The following is a 21948-nucleotide window of genomic DNA, read 5'->3' as shown; positions in this document are numbered from 1 at the left end:
TTCAGCCCATACAGCCGCTGCTTCAGATACAGTTTTGTCGTTAAGGATTTGGACATAAACTGACTTTCCAACTTCCTCCAAATTTCGTCTGGAGACGATAGATGCATGACGTGATACATGACCTCGTCCGCCAAGCATAATCGTATGGTTCCTGCCGCTCGCTGCTGCAATTCTTCCCAATCTTCCTCATCCATCGACGCCGGCTTTGTAGGTCGTAAAGCCTTCAAGATCCCTTGCTGCGCCAATAGATCCTTCACCCTCGTTTGCCATAATCCGAAGTTACCCTGACCATCGAATTTCGCGACTTCGAATTTTGCTCTTGACATCTGATACCAATTGTTGACGAAAACGGGTAAAGAAAACGAAAGAACACGAGAATTTTACGAGGTTCGGCAATGTGCTTACGTCCTCGGTGCCTAGGCGGCGCTAGAATTTTATTCAATAATATTTTAGGTCTAGGTTATATCTCTATTTATAATAGAAAACACTGGTACATAATTACAAAATCAACCCTGTACCGTACTGCGGGGGCGTAGCCCCCGCACCCCCAACCCACATAATTTGTAACTCCACAACGAGACTTTCTTTGTAAGGACAGTTGATGTTCGCTTCGCTCACTCCGCTCCATCTCCTGTCCTCTTTACTGGTATATTTATGAGCCATACCTAACAGGAGAGATAAGATAGTAGACTGTCTTTAATACTAGGTTGAGAACAGTTTTCGTAGGAGACCTTCAAATTATGAAATGCCCTCCATAAAATTCGATCCCACGACCTCAAAATTAAGAACCTCCCAATTTTGATAGTTGAAATGACCATAAGATTCTGATCGACGTAGGATATTAGTTAAATAGAAGGAAAGAAGAAGAAAAATATTAATAAAGAATCCAAAAAGGGTGGGAATGTTTGTCGTTTTGAGATTGTTTTCAACTCCAAACAGGGTCTTACTTTAACGACCACACTTTTGATTGGAGTGAATTTGCTTTCCTAAAAACAAGAGCATTCTTTTCACATTGCAAACACTTCCATTCTTGTACTTGGTAATTATTGATCTGGAAATGGCTTTGTAAGAACGATAAAATTAAACGATAATAAATATATGTAGAGTTATAGACCTAAAATATACATGTTTTCTAAAATAATAAAGTATTGGGCTAAAATTGCCGGACTTTAGGGAGATTTGATCCACCCAGTTTCATGAGTCGGCTAAAAAAAAAAAATTACTCAACTGTTGTCCATGCATCAGATTCCGGCTACAACATCATCTCCATTTGTCTTGGACCATATTTAACGTATTAATTACTCACCTCATTTTTATACACAATAATAAGCTTTAAGGTAGAACTAACTAGCTGAGGCCTGCCCAATTACCAGATGACAAAAGGCTTTGCCCATACCTACACGGCCATCTATAACTCCAGGTAGGCAGCCTTCTTAATCTCATGCCTACATCAACATTTTATTACTGCAAAAGTTTGTTGTTCCATGAAACTCTTCTTTGTGAACCACGAGAGTTGTGGAACAACCAACCGTTTTTGATTTAATGCAACCCTAACCTAATTCTCATATCATACAAGTTGCATGAAAAACTACATATATCTTTACCTAATTTTTACACACCTCAACATTTTATGCCCATATTGCATACGGATATATTTTAAAACCATTATCCGTAAGTTTATCCATGTGTGCATTAAAAACGATTTTAATACATTCATGAGTTTGAAATCCCAAGTTTTTCTTACACCAGATTCTTGCAAGTACACTGAAGTGAGTAAGACTCGACCACTTTGTGGAATCAACTCCCCACCAAAACATCAAAAGCAGACTGCAGCAGACATAAAAGATTCCATGCATTGTTTAAAACCACGTATGCCAAGTCTTACATAACTGACGACAGTCAGTAACACTGTACTGATACTGTAATGTAAAACAAACAAACATATTTTTGGCCAGTAATCTGCCGTTTTTGTTCTTTTTCGGATTTTATACTTTCAGGCACTGTATTGTATACCAGGCACACCTCCATCGTGAAAAAACCAGTGGCTGTTCCTCTAAAACAGACAGCGCCCACAGGCCGTAATAAGCTCAAGTTGTTTATTGGGTTAGTTTGTAACTCTGCAACACGCAGATGGTATGCACGTATGTTTTGATTACACAGTAGAGTTTATGTGTCACTTCTCCGGAAAATGGCGTCTTAATTTCATGGTTTGAGAATTAAACCGAAATTTGTAGAGATCGTTAATTAATGCGTTTGGCGTAATAACAAGATTTGATAAAGAGTGATGTGCCATTTGCAGAGGCAGTGATGGCGAGTTTTAATTGCTGGTTTGCACGACTTTTTGGATCGATCGTAATGAGTTTTGTGGGCAGCAGGGATGGATGAGGAAGGTGCTAGGTGCGGTCGCATCATTTAAAATTTTTAAATTATCTTATATTTTAGATTTTTTCTTTGTATCTTTTGATTATATAATTTTATACCTCTAAAATTTTATAATTTTGTGTTCCTTATAATTTTTCATATAATTATATAAATTTATGCATTCGTACCTGATCGGCAGCTTCTTCATTCATAGTTAACTCCGCTTTGGATTTTTGCCACACATTTCAATGAACCTTGAAGAAGCGAAATTAGAGGTTTTAAATTTGTAACGAGGGCGGACAACCGGGCACCCTAAAAAAGCCGGCAAAAGTCCCCAGATAACGATATAGGGAGTGTTTAATTCTTAAACTAACGTATTCATCCGATTAATTTCTCAAATGGGGTATTTTTTATATTAGATTTGGGATCTCTCGACGTCTTCATACTTGAACTAGATTTTTTTGACGTCTTGCTTGGGATATCCCGACGTCTTCAAGCGTCTTGTTTAGAATCTCCCGGCGTCTTGAGGGTGTTGGATTGTTTATGGGGATCTCTAGGCGTCTTTAAGTTATCAAGGAAAAAATTTGGCATTTTTACACAAATATCACCTTAACATAAATTAATTACTTGTTAGACACTGTTTAAGAATATTTTACAGATCTAACAAATTTTTAAATACTTTCTATAAAAATTTTATAAATTTTATATAAGTTTACTCAATATATAATTCACCTAAAATATCAGTGGCACACCACTTAATGATATTTCTATTGTTGCCCATTCTCTCTTCTTTTTATAATAATATTTTAACACCAAAAAGTATCGGTCAAAAATATACTGAAACTTTAGTATAATGTATGATAAAATATATAAGTTTTTAGTTTTGTACAACTTCATATTAAATTTCAATTTAATTTAATATTTATAAATCATTAAATCGTTATTGTCGTGCTATTATTTTATGGGTGTCTAGGAAAAAAGAAAAAATATCTCAAAATTATATACAACTTAAATTAAAATTAAATAAAAAATAGTTAACATATATTTACATATAATATATCGAGAAGTGTATTTTACACAAATTTAATGAAAAGGAAAATGTCTTTTATCATGAATTTTGTTCGTTGTAAGATCGAAGTTTATAAGTCCATCCTAAAAGAAGTGTATGTCTTGTGTTATATTTTAAAATAATATTTTTTAAAATATTTTATAATTAAATAAATTTATAAAATATAAAAACTTTTCATATTATTTAAAATGATATTCTTAAATTTTGCTAGATCCATAAAATATTCTTAAATATTGTCTAACAAGTAATTACTTTATGTTAAGGTGATATTTGTGTAAAAAAGTTAAATTTTTTTTTCTTGATTTCACTCAAAGACGCCTAGAGTTCCCTCTAAACAATCCAACATCCTCAAGACACCGAAAATCTCAAATAAGACACCGGAAGATCCCCAGCAAGACCCAACAAAATTTGGTTCAACCTTGAAAACGTCGAGAAATCCAAAATCTACTGTAGAAAACACCCCATTTAAAAAATTAATCGAATGAACACATTAATTTAGGAATTAAACACTCCCTGTAACGTTATCAGGACACTTTTACCCGCTAAAGCCTGCCTACTCAAAATAGTTCATACACTAAAGTAAACTCAAATAATTAAACATGAAAACGTTGTTACTTTAAATGACTCGAAATCATGATCCTGATTATTCAAAATTAAGCAGACAAATTTAAACACGTACTAACATATACCCATTTGACAGGTATTAAAAGCTGACGCAATATTTTAATCCGTATTATTAACCTCTTAATTGGATGTTGTTTAGCTAATTTACTATTTAATTACAGCAAAAAAGAATGCCAATTTGACGTTTGCTTTCTGTTTCATGTTGTTGAACAACTCTTTTTCCTGGTCAAATTTCACCGTGTGATTCATACAAGTAAATAAATAAAGGAGAATATGATCTGCTAAATATTTAAATTTACTTCCTCTTCCACATGGAAAAATAAATTATGTTCCACAAGCCATGTCTTTTATTTTTGTTTTCTTCATCTTCCCCTTGAATCCATCGCCTAACATTTTTTTATCCTTCTTAGGATTTATGTTTTTTTATTACTTAAATCTACAGATAAAACACGCAAGTAGCAACTCAATGAAATATTAAATTATTATTTAGAAAAATTAAAGATATCACGTTTATCTATTTTTTCTTTATATAATTAGATTATTATATAAGACGAGTTTCGTTGTCGTTTCACGTTGGAGGTGACATCTGACATTCGTTAATCAAGCTTGGACTAAAAATATTACTCCTGTTTTTCGGGACGTGTACATGTATTATAATAGGATTATAATCTAATTGGGCGAAGGAAAAAGTGATTTGGTTTCCCATGCTCCACTTGCTTTAATTATAATTAGAGATGTGTATGAGTAAAGTGGGTTGGATTTTCTTTTGATAATCTCGATCCATTCAGGATAATTGTGAATCTATTGGTATAAAAAGATCCTCCACATATATCGATATTAACTCTTTAGGTATTGAAATACAAGGTCCAAAATTAATGTTAGAAAAGATTTTCCAAACTCTTATATATCAATATCGAACCACTACATTTTAAGAATTAGCATCTCAAATTATCATATTTATGATTCATAATATTTAAGCTACCTATCAACTTATTAATCGATTAAACAGATCGCAACAAAATATACATAAATTGATTGAGATTAATTAATAAATTCAAACATTTTATGTATTAAAATGAGTAAAATAAATAAAGAGCTAAGGCTTCAAAAATTTAATTAATATTTTAAAGAAGACATATAGATATCAATATAACCCTTCATATATCATTATCATTTTCACTTTCGAAAATCTTTTAAAATAACATAAATTTTTAATATTCGTGTTTTTATATGTTTTATGATTTTTAAAATTTTAATAACCAAAACAATCATTTGAATGATCTATACCGTATTTTATCCTATATAATATTTTTTTTATTTTTTAATATTTAGTTATTAAATATTATAACGCTACGAAATTATTCAAAAGCTTAATATAGAAAAACATAAAAAATATATTTTTATTAGGGTTTAAAATGGAAATAGTTATTATTTTTAAAATATTAATTCAAGTGGTAAATAATTTGATATCACTTAAGATTTCGAGTTCAAATACGTAAAAAATCCATATTGAAAGACTCATTTACCAAAATTAAATATATGATACGGATTAAATCAAATTAATAGACGAAATATTAAAGTGTAAAAAAAAATATGTAAATGAACCTTTAACCTAACCTATTTTTCAACTTCTCAGCCATTTGTCAGCAACATATTTAATTAATAATAAATCTCATAAAGGGCAAAATAGTAAATATGAAAAACTTTTTGATAAAATCGGGAAATGAAAAAAAAAAAAAGTGGGCGTGAGGAACAGACAGATCAGACATGTACTATAAAATGACTCGCTGGACGCTACTTCTCTACGAACGCACTAAACCGCCGGTGGCCCTTATTGCTCTTTTCTCTCTTAAAACTTAAAATAAAATTTAAATAAAGTCTGCCTTCTTTATTGTTTTTCCTTCATTTCTCTGGATATTGAAAGCTCCAAACGAAAATTCAAAAAGCTAAAAGAGGAAGAAAAGAATTCGTGGTAGATCGCAAGCCGTACAAGTGCCGAGAGGGATTTGCAGATCTTAAATAAAGCTATAGTTTTCTCGAGAAAATTATCCTTCTTTGGTTCGCCATTTTGCTTTTCGCTTGAAGGTACGGACGTGGAGTTTTAATTATTTTTTTCTTCTTCTTCTCATTATCTATTTGATTTACTTTTTTAGTGGAAATGTTGCTGCTCTGTTTGGATGACCATTTTGTTTTTATGTTGTATTGTTTTATGTATAGGTGTATGAGTAATGGCGGTGGCCATGAGAGATCTAGATTTTCTTGTCGCTATTTCTGTGTAAAGTGTTGTTAATTGTAAATTTCTCATGAAACAGATTCGGGAAATGTAGAAGATCGTCGAAAGCCGAAACTTGTTCATGATTTATTTGCTATTTTTCTATCTCATTTTTTTAAAACTTTTATAGTTGTATAGCTTAGATCTGCTTCGTTTCCCCCCTCATCCCGCTTTCTTTTGGAGACGCATCTTCGTCGTTAATTAGGAGTTTTTCTGTCATTTTTTACAGTACCCCTTCTCTGTTAAATCACTGTGTTTTTTTTAAAGAGGATTGAAACATTATAGTTTCTTTTGAGCCTCTGTTAATCCTTCCTTTCTAATCATATTTCCGGTAATGAAGAATTTCTTTATTATCTTTAGATTTTTTCTCTGTTTCGGTTCAATTATGGAGAAATCTAAAAACTATGCTGCATGATATATATTTGAAATATTGGATATGTAACCTTCATTGCCAAAATTTGAGGATTTTGTGATTATCTGAGTTTGTTAACGCGTTTCTTGGAATTATTCTGATTCTTTATCATATGTGATACAGTCGGAGCATGAATCAACTGCCTTTCTAAAAAGCTCGATTCCAGAAGAGGGAATTTTAGTGGATAAATAGTTGCTTTTAATTTTCAAAATCATGGTTGCTACAGCTGTTACATCATCGTTCTTTCCCGTAACTTCTTCCCCGGACTCCTCTGACTTGAAAAACAAGAAGCTTGGAAGTGGATCTACTAACCTTGGAGGTATCAAGTCGAAACAATCCGCTTCTTCTGGAAGTTTGCAAGTCAAGGCAAATGCTCAAGCCCCTCATAAGATAAATGGTACGTCTGTTGTGACTTCTCCAGTTGAAAGTTTCAAGAATGAAGATGGTCCGAGTTCCCTTCCTGCGCGGACATTTATCAATCAATTACCTGATTGGAGCATGCTTCTTGCTGCTATCACAACCATGTTCCTGGCTGCTGAGAAGCAGTGGATGATGCTTGATTGGAAGCCACGGCGTCCTGACATGTTCATTGATCCTTTTGGTATTGGGAGGATTGTTCAGGATGGTCTTGTTTTCCGTCAAAACTTCGCAATTAGGTCTTATGAGATTGGCGCCGATCGTACAGCATCCATAGAGACACTTATGAACCATTTGCAGGTTCATCAACGGTTAATTGGCCACTTTGTTTGAGCAACATATTTTAGGAGCTAGAATTTATAACTACTTGCGTTTCCTGTGGATATAGTGGATAAGCTTTATCTAATTAATATACCTGCAGGAAACTGCAATTAATCATTGCAAAAGTGCTGGGCTGCTTGGAGAAGGTTTTGGTGCAACCCCTGAGATGTGCAAGAAGAACCTAATTTGGGTGGTTACTAGGATGCAGGTTGTGTTTGATCGGTATCCTACTTGGTAAGCCATACATCTTTGCTCATGGGTTGCTCTTATAGCAACTATTCATGATATTACCACTTGCGCTGTCGTTGTAATTATGATTTTACTTGTATTGATGATACTGTACTGATCCAGTATGCAATGTGATGTTGGTAAGGCATGTCTTTTGCTATTGACTAGTTGAATTTTTCAATTACCAATAGATGTTTTATCTTTCACTTGGACTTATTTTTGTGTCTCGCAGGGGTGATGTTGTTCAAGTAGACACTTGGGTCAGTGCATCGGGAAAGAATGACATGCGAAGAGATTGGCTTGTCAGTGATAGTAAAACTGGTGAAACTTTAACAAGGGTCACTAGGTAGGGTATCCGATTGTATTCTTTCATGATATACTCCGTGCCACTTGATCGTATCACAAGAATAAGACGGGAATAGTAGCCAAAGAAATTATTTGCAAAATTTGTCTGGCATTTAAAATGTTTTCTCAGAATGAATATCCTTTTTATGTGTGCCTGTACATTATCGAATGGTGATTCAGGACTGACTTACCTAGATTCCCCTTGATTTCTTTCTGGTTTAGGTGATATGCAGTGTGTGGGTGATGATGAATAAGGTGACTAGAAGGCTATCTAAAATTCCAGAAGAGGTCCGAGGAGAAATAGAACCCTTTTTTATGAATTCTGGTCCTGTTGTGGCTGAAGATAGCCGGAAGTTAGTGAAACTTGATGAAAGCACAGCTGAATACGTGCGTAAAGGTTTAACTGTAAGTCCTTGATGCCCATCTGTAGGCACTCATAAGTGTCTTTCTATATATTTTGTTGTCTTTCTATATATCTTGTTGCATTTTTATATGTATTCTACTTTTAATTTGCACAGCCTAGATGGAGTGACTTGGATGTCAACCAGCATGTCAATAATGTGAAGTACATTGGCTGGATCCTCGAGGTAGGCTCTATCCAGTAAAAACAAAAATACATACCACATGTTTTAACTGCTAATTTAAATATAACTGGGTTGCAGAGTGCTCCATTGGCAGTGTTGGAGAGTCAGGAGCTTTGTTCCATGACACTGGAGTATAGGAGGGAGTGTGGGAGGGACAGCGTGCTGCAGTCGCTAACAAACGTGTCAGAGTCTGGTGTGGGGAACTTGGCCAATGTGGGTGAAGTAGAGTGCCAGCACTTGCTCCGACTGGAGGAAGGGTCGGAGATTGTGAGAGGGAGGACCCAGTGGAGGCCCAAGTATGGCAATGTGGGTCAAATGGAGGAGGGACACTAGTCTCATTGCTGTGTGTCACAATGATTAATGTAGAAATCTAATCGTGTGTTCTATGGATATATATAGATATAATATGATATATATCTTTGGTTCGTGTTGAGAAATAAAAATAAAATATGTTGTAATCTTCACTGTAATTAGTTATTGGCTTAATCCTTAATTTCTGTCTCTCTTTCAAGTGTTGTCGGCCAGCTGGTTCTTGGAGCTTTTAAAAGTTGGAAGCCATGTGAAGTGGAATAATTTTGGTAACGAGGACTGTTTATCTTGCTTTTACCTATTCGCCATCTGTATGTTTTTGGAATTGGTTTAATATAAAAATAAATGTTTGAATTATACTCAAAATTAACTTTTTAGTGTTAATATTTGCTAAAAATAGGTGTTTAAGTTTTTTCGTTATACTTTTATGTCTATTGTTAAAAAAAATTTGTTAAGTGATACGTGTCATATTAAGTTTTTTAAAAATATTTTTAAATAATATTTTATTTTAAAAAATTTAGACCATATGTCAATTAACGGTTTTTTAACTGTAGACACTTAAATATGTAACGTATAAAATTTTAGGCACATATTTTTAACGAAAAATTCTTTAGACAAACATTTTTGAGGTATTATTTAATCACTTATTTTTGTATTAAGCGTTTGGAATTTCCAGAACTAAATTAATCCCTATTCCCTTCCCTTCTCTAGAGGGACTGATTTGTCCAATTTGGAAATTGAGAGGGCATGAGATGTGTTCTAACCAAAAGTAAAACCAGACAAAGCTGGTGAGTGTAGGAAGGTAAAACTAGGTGTCACAAAATGGAATCCTGGCATAGTTTATTTCAACACAACGAATGTTTATCTCTTTTGGAAGTTCAAGAATTTCATGGACAATGCAAATACAGAAGCAAACGTCAAAGTGAAGCCTATCAGCACCACAGAAACCAGCCATAACCAGTCATGTCTGAACCCAAAGTAGTCTTCCATAAACTTAGCCACTGTTTCTCCTGTCTCTAACTTGCTCTGCAAGTCTCCGTACTGTGAAGTCGACATTCCCCACAAGCTCCATGACACCGGACACAACCAAGCGTACCATCTCCACCATTTAACAATCCTCTACAATTTGTAAATACCAAGGAGTCATATATATGAACCCAACAAATATCTTTAATGGAAAGAGATGGAATTCGAGTTACCGGTCGGGGAATTATAAAGCCTGAGAAGAGATTCCATGCTGTATAGAACACACCGGAAAGTACCGCGGCAGCTGCTTGATTAGGACTCACAGCTACGACCATGATTCCGTAGTATATGAAGAGGAGAACCGTGATGAACATGAAGAATGTGTTTAAAAAGAACTTGGAAGCTGTCCATTGGAAACCCATCATTGCATATACTACGACCCCATATATAGCAACCTGAGCTATAGTATATGGGATTTCGATGGCAATCTGAAAATAGGGGAAATTTGGGACTTGGTGAGAATATCAGGAGGAAAAGTAAGTGGTTAAGATTATGTTGAAGAATTAACTACCTGCGCAAAGGCATATGGTAACGCAGAGTACATTCCGGCTGCCCTTTCTCGGTAAACAACTGTTCTTTCAGCTATTATAACTGGTCTCACAGCAGCTGCACTCTGTGATCCCATGAATGTTATTGCAGTGTGCATTGCACCCATTGCATTGAAAATATCCTGTTTTGTTTTCCTGCAGGATCAGTTTTGTATGTTTCATTCGATTCGGAAAAACAAAGAAAAAGAAAAATGAATCAGCCAAAAAGGTTTACCTCTTGCTTCCAAGATTCCAGAATAAGACTCCGAACATAATGCTCACTGCGGTACAAAAATAAAGTCGCACTGCATTGTACGGTGTGTTCCGCCAATATGATTTGTGCTGTTTCCATAAGCAAGCTTTGAACTGTGTAAAGTAGGATTGTGCATACTTAGTAGGGAAGTGGAGATCCTGCGAACCTGGAGGAGATATGCTCAACTCTGAAATAATGTCCTTGTTTCTTCTGCAATAATAGCTTTGGATGTAAGTTTTGACAAGTAGCAAAGATTATGATTACATTTATTGAGTGATAAGAAACTGCACATTGTTTATCAGATAATCAACCTGTAGAGATCTGATTTTTTGTACACGTCAGTGAATTCAACGCCTAGAATCTCTTCCTGAGCTCGTGTTGTCAGTTCTAAAACCCAAGTTGCTGGGTTATAACCTTCTTTTATCTTGCTTACTCCATTGATGTCCTTCAAATGGAGCAGTTAATTAGAGGAAAGAAGTTTAATGAAGGCATTTTAAAGCAGCAATTAGTAGATCAAACAAGTAGAAATATTTTTGTTTTACCTCAAAGTACTTGATCAAATGGCTTGACATACGGCCTAGAGGACCGAAATATATTTCCTCACCCCCGCGCGTTAACAGGAAGAGCTATAGTTGGAAATGAATGAAATTTAAGATTTTTATGAAGTAGAGTATGCTCCAAAGACATAAGTGTTAGTTGCTAAAATCTCTCACCTCATCAAATGATTCAAATATGTCAATACTTGGCTGGTGAATTGTGCATACCACAGTTCTTCCTGTGTCCACCGTGTTTCGCACGGTTCTCATTACTATGGCTGCTGCTCTTGCATCGAGACCTGATGTTGGCTCATCCATGAAAATTATTGAGGGGTTTGCAACAAGCTCGACTGCAATGGTTAACCGTTTGCGCTGCTCGATTGATAGTCCATTCACATTTGGAAATCCCACCAGTGCATCTCTCAGTGGTTTCAACTCAATCAGTTCCATAACCTCCTCAACAAAAAGCTGCAACAACAATGAGATTTCAAAGAAATTAAATAAATGTGACATACACACAACGAGGGCCATAGCTGGTTTAGATTTTTGAGGTCCACCAACCTCTCTACTTTCAGGATCAACTTCAGGAGGCAACCGAAGCCATGCCGAGTATAGTAAAGATTCATGGACAGTGACAAGAGGAGAGTGAATGTCGTTTTGTTCACAATATCCCGTAACTCGAGCAAAAGTTTCTTGTTTCTTTGGGTAACCTGAAACAGTGATGTTTCCTTCTATATATCCACTGTTTTTCCTCCCGGCTAACACATCAAGTAAGGTAGTCTTACCAGCACCACTAACACCCATTAGTGCTGTTAAAACTCCCGGCCTGAATGCCCCACTCACTCCGTTTAGAAGTACCAATCGATCATCCAACACACCTTGGGTCTTCATCCCCTGTAACACGCAACAAATGGTAAGTTCATCTTGCATTGATACATTCAAAACTTATCGAGCATTGTATGCAACATACCTTTGGCATATCAACCGAGTACGTGATATTCTCGAAGGCAACTGTAAGCGGAACAAAAGGAAGAAGCATTCCTTTCTCATGATAACTGCGAACTGCAAGTGCATCTGCAAGTGTTTGAATTTGTCAGCAAGGTAAGGCAATGCATAATCATAATGAGAGCTTAGCGTTACCTCTAGATGCTCTCTTAATCTTTGATTTGGTTTTGTTTAACAACATTCCATCGCCTTCATCTCTTCCAACATTGTCTTCTTCAACAGATTCTTCACTCAGAAACACAGCCTCAGATTTCCCATATTCTGCATGAATTGGAAGAGTTACATCGAGAAACAAAATGTTACTGAAAACAGCAAAGTTCTATGGAATCGTTACCATCAAAGTAAGCAAAAGCCAAAGAGGCGACCACATTGAAAAGGAGTATGAAGCCAACCGATGCAATAAGACCAATCCAATACCAATCCAGACTGATGAAAACCCCACGAGCTCTCAAGACTGCTACTCCCAGAGTCTCCTTCGTTCCATTAAGAGCCTGAATTCATTTCCGCATTCAAATTTATGTACTTACAAGCTTGAAACAAAGATAGATGCAACGCGCTCCGAAGTTAAACAAAACAGGGAACTTACTTGACTCCAGGCTTGGCCTAGGAATTCATTTACTGAAAGGGCATTCTGGGCATACATAAGAGGAGAAGTCCAGTATCCCCAGATCAACCATTTCTGCATGTTTTCTGCAATAATAAAGGTGAAGCACATTATGTCTGTATTCATATTTCACATAGGAAAAATCGGAACCATGAAAATACCTCTTGATAAGATAAATCCACTAAACACTAACAGCCACATTACTGAAAGGCATCCAGCTGTGTTGGAAACAATATGATCTCTAGCCAATGCAGCAATGCATCTAAAAAGTGCATAAGACATCTGTCCACTCATTACGAGAACAAGATATTGTTTAAGCATCCTGAGGCAAGAAAAAGCAAGAGGGGTTAGCAAAGTGAATGCAAGAAGGAGGGGGGGGGGAAAGAAATCATATAATGGTGACTTGTTTTTTGATACTGGCCTTGTAGTGCTGGGATCAAATCCTATTGCATAGTAAGTTATGGCAACCCATATAGCAACTTCGAATACTGATATAGAAATACCAAGAACTGCTGTTGGCAACGAGAATGCCCATGAAGGATAAAACATGCGGTCTCTTTGCTTGTAAAATATCGGAAGCTTATCAATCGTCAAGGGAAGCTCGAAAAATCCAGTGAAGGTAATCGTGTTAAGAGAAAAGAAAAGAGCGCCTAGGTAGACTGTTCCATCTTCAATTGTACTGTGATGCTTTCTAGCTTGCGCAAAGACGGTAGCAAGAATTACTGCACTAATTTCAAGCTGAAACAAAAGAGGCAGAAGTTATGAAATTTGAAGTATAAGCCATCATGTTGAAAGCGTTTATGAAACAGGGATAATGCTACTCACCTGAGATATCTTGAAAGCATGCAAGAACGTATTTCTTTTCAACAAAATGAACTCTCTTGATAAACAGGCTTTCATCAATTCCCTTTTGTTAGCTCCATATCTGGTTTTTGTCAAAGCTGCAGGATGATTCTTTGACCTGTCAAATGGGATCGAAAGCTGGTGCTGGATGTCTAATCCGACGTGAAACGACTTGAATGCTTCAGCAAACTGATTGACCGAAATGAAATGATATGGTGATTCTTGACGAAACCAGTATTGTCCTTGATCCTTTCTTGATGTAACCTATAATGTGAAGATGAAACCAGTGTTGGTGTGTGGTTTTCAATATAATGAATATAGACTCGTTTGGATCATGTGCTTACTTCTTGTAGGTAGTCCGCAATTCCTTTTCTGTCAGGACATTTGAACCCCATCGATTCAAAGAACGGAAGAACATATTCACGAGGGCCTTGATAGATGATTCGCCCCTCCGAGAGAAGGATAATGCCATCAAAAAGCTCGAAAGTTTCTGGTGGGGGCTGGAGAAGTGAGATTATAGCAGTCTTGTTGAAATGTGGATTGATTGCTTGATCGAGTTGACGATTTGGTATGTAGTGGAACTGTCAAGGCCAGTTGATATATTGTCCATAAAAAGTGCTCCTACAGGACCCACCAGCATCTCCCCTGGAACACATTTAAATCACTAAAATTGAATCATTCTGCAATTGATGTTTAAAACGTTTCATGTTTTTCTACCTGTAGTTACACGTTTCTTTTGTCCTCCTGAAACTCCCCTCATCATTGCATCTCCTACCATGGTGTCAGCACAAACTTCCAGTCCTAAAATCTGATGAAAAGAAATGGAAATTCATCAATTTTTTTACTGAACAAAATCGGTCATAATTTGAAGATAACACTACCTTGAGAACATAGTCTGTGACAATTTTTTCCTTGTGCCCTTTCAGAACTGATGCCTGCATCACAATATATCACTCAAGTCCTCAGCATGAAAAGATGTGCAGAATATTGGTCAGATTATGGTTACGGTCCCTATAGGCCTCTACTATGATCAGATTGAGAATTTAGCCCATATTCATAACCTAAAATATGCAACAGTTTTCATTAAGTTTACCTTCATCAAGGCATCTATGTAAGGATCTGGCCTAATATTCATCTCTTTTTCTCTTCTCAGGAGCTCAGTAAGCATATCTGTACAATGCCATTAGAAGCACCCATATGAATTTTTTCCAGTTAAAATTTCAGGGAAAGCTTGTTATTTTGCACTAAAACTATTACATCATATTTGAACTTACCATAACCGGTTCCAACTCCTTGACATTTTGCAGAGAATTCCAGTGTTTCCCTTACTGTCAATTGGGGTATGTGGACATCATATTGGCTGATATATGCAGAAGTTCTCTGGGGAACAAATTCATGCATTTCATGACCATTATACGTTACTTTCCCAGCAAACTAGGGTTTCAAACAAAAAAAATTCCTAGTCAATATAACCGATTACAAGGCAATAAAAACTTGCAGAAAATGTATGAGAGATGGAAAATAAACAAAGATGTTGCAGTTACCTTTACCCCTGGTTCAAGTTTTCCAGTCAATGCTTGTAGTAGTGTGGTCTTTCCTGAACCTGGTGGGCCTAAAAGCAGAGTCAATCTGCAACCAGCAACAAAAGTCAAATAAAATATAATCTAGTATTGACTTGGTTAAATTGTGGTTTTGGTCCCTCTTAACACAAAAAAAGGTAGAATATTTAATTTACCTGCCTGGCTTGATAATTCCACTCACATCACGTAAAATTGAGAACTTTTTCTTGTGAGTTGAGAGTATATGTAGGAAATGGCCAACACCCTATACCACGTACAAGTAAAGCATGAACGTAAAATGGATATAAAACCAATATGATATGCGAACAAGGTAGACAAAAACATACCTCTATAACATTGAAAATTGAGTTTGAGATTGTTGGTAAAGCTCTGCTACCAACATAGGCTTCTCCTTGAACGTTTATGTTTTCAAATCGAACTTCAATCGTGGGCATTTTCAGAGAAACTCTAATATTCATCAAACAATTATAATAAGAATTTACACGTTTACTGAAAACTGAAAAAAGGGTGTTTGAGTGGTAACCGCATGCATGCATGGTGATTAATACCTATCGATCCTTTCTTTAAGCTTCTTCAAGAACTCTTCATGTTTATCAGCGCTTTTGATGAACCTATTCAGCAACTCTTTCCTCTCTTCAAATCCAAGTTTCCGAAGATCGATCTCTTTCAAATCACCCAGAATGCCATGCAAAACACCTTTCCGGGCACGATCGTACGTCGGTAATCGCTCGAGAGCCGCCCATTTCAGAGCTTCTTCATCGTCTTCTTCTCTCGTTATTCCGTTGGACATGTTTGAAGGTGTCCTATATTGTCTGATTTTCATTGACATATCTCTGTTATACACAAAAATAGATTGAACACTAGAAACAACGACGACTTCACTCTCAACTTTACACGTTACAATTTGATTTTTGTTTCTCCACTTGTAACGATTACTTATTGCTTATTGCTTATTGCTACCTTCTTAAAAAGACAAAAGGGATCAGAGAAAATCGTAAATGAAGATTTTGTAGCGGTGTTTGTTTAAATGGATGAGTATCCGCATTTAATTACAACCTGATTTTGAAATTTTAACTTACTTAGAAATAAATAATAAAAGGTATAATAACAAATTAAATCCTCAATAGTTATATCTTTCTCTCAATTTGGTCCTCGTTTATTTTTTAAAACATTATATCTAACCATAACTTTGGAAAGAAATTGAATTATTTTTCAAATAAAAACATTGGCTAAATCATATTTTTAAGTACGCTGACATGATACTCCACGTAAAAAGTTTACCATTAAACCCCTTAAAAATATTAAAATTATGACTTAACTTGATGATAAAATTATTGTTTGACCTGAGGATTGAACGAAGGGAAGTTGGGACGGTCGTATTCCGTAATACAATTTAAATATCTTTTGTACTCTTATTAATAATTTAATTTTACATCTTCACGTCTTCTAAATTTTAAAAAAATCATGTCTCTAATATAAAATCTTGGATATCGATGTTTTCTTAAAGAAGATATAGAGTTGTTAGACTTACCTTTTTAAGGAGAGATTATATTTGGGATAAAGGGTGGAAATGAAATGGTTTTACGAATTTTCCTAAGGTGAATAAAAGTTATGCGTGACGACTAAGAAATAAATATAATTCTTAATATAAATTTTATTCATTTGTCCAATTTTTAGATTTGAGAAAATCTTACTGAGATTATAGCATTTATTACAAGCTTCCAGAACTTAATCAAAGATTATTGTTTAAGCAACGCACATTAGAGAAATAACTTAAGACATAATGTGTGATTTACCTTTAAAACTAACGTCACCATTATCACATATTTTTATTTATTAATTAAATCTAATTACAATTTTAATAATTTTATTTTGTATGTTAAGGAAACGTTATTCAATTATAAAATGCTACACTTTGGTTCGAAAACACAGTTGTAGTCAGAAAATTTATATTGTTATTTTATTTAAAAAAAAATGTTAATTTGTTAAGTATCATAAAAACTAAGATATAGTATTAATTTTTGAAAAGTCAAATGTCAAACTATGATTAAATCTTACAATATTATTAAAGAATATTAAAATAATAATGAAAAGAAAATATATATTAAATAATTTCAATAATTTGCATCTATTCCATAAATAGTTTACGACAAATAAATCTATGTTTTAAATATATAAAAGTTTTCATGAAGTTAATATATAATTTTTTAATAAATTTTAAATTTAATTCAAATTCTATCTAGAGGTGAGAGGAAAGAAGACTCTAAACCTCTAGAGGAAGGAAAGAAAATACTCTTAATGAGTTAGGATTCATGAAAAAAAAAATTGAAGGAATAAAAATAAACATCTTATCTAACCGGTCAAATATATAATTTAAGAAAGTAATTCGTCAAAAATTAGTTATTGGTAATATTTAATAAATTTAAGATTGTGATAATTACGATTAATTTATTTAAGTGTTTATAACCAACATTCTAAAATCATATTAAACTATTTTTTAATAAATTATGTTTTTTTCTTTTTAATTTCTATAAAAAATATTATTCTAAAATTTTAAATAATTTTTTATATATTTTCTTATTATAGAATTGGAAACAATTTAAAAAAGCGTAAATTTTGAGGATTATTATTTTTTAATTAAAATTTAAAATAATTTGATAAAATATAAAAGGTAGTTTTGGTTCAAGGATTATTGGGATTATGAACGTGAATTCAGTTAATCGTTCATATTTCAGTCGGATCCTATCAGGTCAGGTCAAATTATATACTAGTTGTGTCAGGTCAATTTGATGGTTTGACACGGATAAGGTCAGGTTCGAGTCAAATCAGTTTGAGTCATTTTCATGTTGTTTTGACATCAGATTCAGTTCGAGCTTAGATCAAGTTAATTTCAGTTCGCGCTTGGATCGGATTAATTTTAGTTCGGATCAAAATGGTTCAGGTCCGAATTAGTTAATTCAGGTTCGGATGAGCTTCAGTTCGGATCTCGTTCAAATCGGGTCACATCATTGACAAAAAAAATTCAGGTCGGATCTTACCGAGTATGAATTGATTTCAGATCGAGTCATTTTTGGGTTTATTATTTTTCGTATTTCATGAACGAAGAATTGTAATGTGTAATTGTATATGATTTGGAGTAAATTACAAAAAATATAAATAATTATGGGTCAATTTTTAATAAAAATATAATTTTAAGGACTAAATTGAACAAACATGTAGTTACAAATTGAAATTTATATAAATTATATAATATGCATTAATGAGGGATTAAGTTGAAATAATTATAAAATGTTAAGTTGAATTTAACATAAAAATGGTCTGAATTGAATCCATTTAAAAAGTTGGTGAACAAAAGTTTATAGAGTTTGGAGATTATGATATAATAGTTTGTTATGTGATTTATTGATTATTTTGATATTTTGTTTTGATATTTTAAACTTTTCTTTTTGGCATTTTCCCTACCTTAACATAAGCCCCGTTACACATTGTGTAAGACCCCTTGATTATTATGTGAGGTATTGAGTCATGTTTCATTGAAGTTAACAACTAATTGAGATATCTTGCTTACTTTAAATTTTCTTAGTTGTGTATTTGCTTGATTGTAACTTGAATTCGACAAATGTCATGGACTTAGTTTGATTGGAAGTTTGAAAAATAAATTCAAATTGAAGATGACAACTTATGATTTTGATATATTAATTGATGAATGCTTGAGGACATGAATTGAATAAGTGAGGGAGAATTTGATAAGTGTTTTATTTGGTTAATATTTTGCTTTTAAATTAGTCCTTAATAATTGGTTTTTGTGGCTTATTTGTTCGTGTTGATTTATTTTCTGTGCAAGCCGCTAGATTCTGGAAATTACACTAAAATGATAGAATTCTACAGTTTTTTATTTATTTTTGGAATCAAAGTTGGATTAGTGGGCATGAAACATATGACGAGACGATGACGTCAACACCTTCTAGAAGGTCTAGTCAGTACTTCTATGTCACACCCCAATATGGGGTTAGATTTATTTTAGTTTAAAATATGTGAAAGGGTATAAAGTATGATTGGTAAATAATTATTTAACATATTATTATTTTATTAATCAAATTGAGGGCCACTCAATAAGTGATATATTTTTTTTATGTGAAGATAATGGTATTGCAGACAAGGTTGGAATCCATTACTTTCCAACTTAGAAGATATGTTATATCATTTCATGCTTGTTGATTGACAGTTGGATTTGTTGACAAAAGAAAAATAAAATAATGGAAATGATGTGAAGTTGATTATTATTATTATTACTTTTATAATATGGAAAATAGAGAACCACAAGTGGAAACTAGCAGGCTATAATGCAGACCCATAAATTAAACACAAGCAAAACCAGACTGTCGGCCATTCAAACTCCTTGCACCAGAGAAGAACCATGAAACGAACAACAGCGAGGAGCAAAACAAAAACCAGAACCTGCACGAGCACCAGAACAAACGCTTCCAACAATTATCTAGGCGGGTTGAGCCATTGATAATCCTTCGACGCTTGATCTTCTACTCTTGGAGGAGCTTCTTCCAACCATCAAATCAACCAACGACTCAGCGACTAGAAAGTGATCCGTCATATTTGCAGTACGGGGAACCACTCTAAACGAGCATGCTTGAAAAGATTAAACCCGACGCTTCAATTTCCAGCTCTGCAGCAATGATAACAGCATCAACGACCGATCTACCTTCCGCCATATACGCTGAGGAACATAACGAGTATCGAAGTTGGCCTTTACAAACGACTGAAATGGGGTCTGCCACCGCATGAGAATAAGCACTGGTCGAAGAGTGCTTTAAAAAAAAGTTACTTGGAATATATTATGGCTAAGGATCACGTGGGTTTAGTTGATAAAGTAAAAAGGGGGAAATTGCAAGGTAAGACATCCAAGTGTTAACATCTCAACCTTGTCTCTTAGCTTTCATATTATTATGATTATGACATTATAGTTTTATTAAGATCGATTTAGTCCCTAATTTTAGTAATTAAAAATTATGTTGACTCTTAAAGTTTATAGTTTTAACAATTGGATCCTCAAATTATTAATTAGATCCTAACAAGTTATTTTTATGGCGAGGAAAATTACTGAAGTCGTATTTGTACGATAAATTATCCGTGTTCGTTAGAAAAAGATTGGAAGCTAGAAATCAAGTTGGTGAGCTGGAATTCAAGTGTATATTTTGGATTTTGTTGACGTCCTAAGTCCGATTCTGAAATCCGTTTCGTCAAATTCGAACCCGGTAAGTTGGTTTTAACTGATTAATCACCCGATTCGACCCGTTTTTCGGAATTAAGTCACGTTTTTGATGAAATTTATATTGTTATGTATTTGAGGAATTATGGGAAGTTGAATTAAGGATCGAGGGCGTTCGAATGGAATTTTTATGGTCGATCAGTATTGTACGAAAATCGAGGTAATACTTTACTACCTCTTTATGCTTTATGGAACATGTTGATAATGGATAAATATATGGACATATATATGATTGGTCTATCATGTCTGTTTGATTATGGATGGATTCGAACCGAATACAATTTAAGTGATAAATTAGTTAAGACTCTCTTGAATTACAAGTTCTGTTATTGAGTGATAAAGGAATTAGTCCTGACTATGTGAATTATAATTTATCTCTATAAAGGTACTTGGATGATGAAATTATGAGAATACTCCGTAGTGAAAAATTATGAAAATACCCTTATGTTGTAGGATAACAAGAATTATCCCTGGAAGTTGGTTAATAATTCTGAAAAGATATATTGATCCGATATAATTATAGATGTGCATAAGAAATAATGATTTTGTTTAGAAAATTTGGATAACTGGTTTAACACCAAAAAGGGTTTGCGCAATATGCTAGAAGTTTGTTAAGGAATAATTTAAAGATCAGAGAATGTTCGGGAAAGCAATTGACCATAGGATCTTTAAATTATAATTATTTTCGTTAAGAGCTAATATCGAAAATTATCTGGTTAAGAAATTACGAAAATGCCTTGAGAGGTAAAATAATCCGAGTTGACCCTGAAGGAGAAAATACTTTGAGGATTTGTACTTAACTCGATTAAGTACGAATTTAATTGTTAAGATCTTGTCTTTGTGCAGAAAAATTCATGATATTCCGTTTGTAAAATCTGAGAAGACACTTGACCCGAAAATATCGGAGTTATAAGTAAATACCTGAAGAATGATTTATCAATGATGCTCTTTTGTGAGAATTGTTTGAAAGGATTGAAGTAAATGATAAGTTTAAATTTAATAATAAGATCGGATAGAAGGAAATGATTGTAATACAATGGATCTGTGAAATGACCAAAATACCCCTAGTATGGAAATGACCAAAATACCTCTAGTATGCAAATGACCAAGAATTTCACCAAGCTCAAGAATGATTGAATACCCTTGAGCTCTGAAATGAATGGAATAAAACTGAGCACCAAAATGACCAAAATACCCTTATGACCTATAATAAGTAAATGTCTTGGATTAATTAAGAAATCCAAATAAACATGGATGTTGTGCTACCAGTAAAAATTATGGAATGCAACTTAAGTGATCAACCAACGCTAGTGCTATATCATTACCTGAATGATATAGTTACCACTTG

The 21948-nt window shown here is 34.1% G+C and overlaps 2 protein-coding genes across 2 annotated transcripts; one reads left to right on the top strand and one right to left on the bottom strand.

Moving 5' to 3' along the window:
- The first annotated feature begins 6110 nt into the window (after positions 1-6110).
- LOC120211819 (palmitoyl-acyl carrier protein thioesterase, chloroplastic-like) lies at positions 6111-9101 on the top strand. The gene is made up of 7 exons (XM_039210286.1): positions 6111-6139; positions 6862-7455; positions 7577-7710; positions 7937-8050; positions 8283-8454; positions 8568-8636; positions 8712-9101. The coding sequence occupies exons 2-7, from the start codon at positions 6952-6954 to the stop codon at positions 8964-8966; spliced, it is 1248 nt and encodes a 415-aa protein (XP_039066217.1). The 5' UTR covers positions 6111-6139; positions 6862-6951; the 3' UTR covers positions 8967-9101.
- A 702-nt stretch (positions 9102-9803) lies between these two features.
- LOC120211947 (ABC transporter G family member 38-like) lies at positions 9804-21948 on the bottom strand (the record flags this gene model as incomplete). Its single annotated transcript, XM_039210414.1, is given in 26 exon segments — positions 9804-10061; positions 10142-10396; positions 10480-10651; positions 10731-10958; positions 11060-11193; positions 11291-11374; positions 11462-11752; positions 11846-12178; positions 12255-12358; positions 12425-12550; positions 12624-12780; positions 12876-12979; positions 13055-13215; positions 13315-13631; positions 13719-14000; positions 14081-14268; positions 14271-14381; positions 14454-14544; positions 14618-14671; positions 14830-14906; positions 15011-15170; positions 15281-15365; positions 15472-15560; positions 15643-15763; positions 15865-16086; positions 21926-21948. Coding segments are annotated over 26 exon segments (4227 nt in total), but the record flags the coding sequence as incomplete, so codon positions are not given.

The sequence above is a fragment of the Hibiscus syriacus genome, unplaced genomic scaffold (assembly GCF_006381635.1).
Source record: "Hibiscus syriacus cultivar Baekdansim isolate YM2019G1 unplaced genomic scaffold, ASM638163v2 tig00109987_pilon, whole genome shotgun sequence".
Classification (NCBI taxonomy): Eukaryota; Viridiplantae; Streptophyta; class Magnoliopsida; order Malvales; family Malvaceae; genus Hibiscus; species Hibiscus syriacus.
Note: the sequence above shows the minus strand (reverse complement) of the source record. Positions and strands in the feature narration are given on the sequence as shown.

Excerpts from the sequence above, each read along its gene's own strand:
- LOC120211819 (XM_039210286.1), top strand. The coding sequence starts at position 6,952 with ATGGTTGCTACAGCTGTTACATCATCGTTCTTTCCCGTAACTTCTTCC. Across the intron at positions 8,051-8,282 it reads ACTTTAACAAGGGTCACTAG|TGTGTGGGTGATGATGAATA; the intron begins GTAGGGTATCCG and ends GGTGATATGCAG. Across the intron at positions 8,637-8,711 it reads ACATTGGCTGGATCCTCGAG|AGTGCTCCATTGGCAGTGTT; the intron begins GTAGGCTCTATC and ends ACTGGGTTGCAG.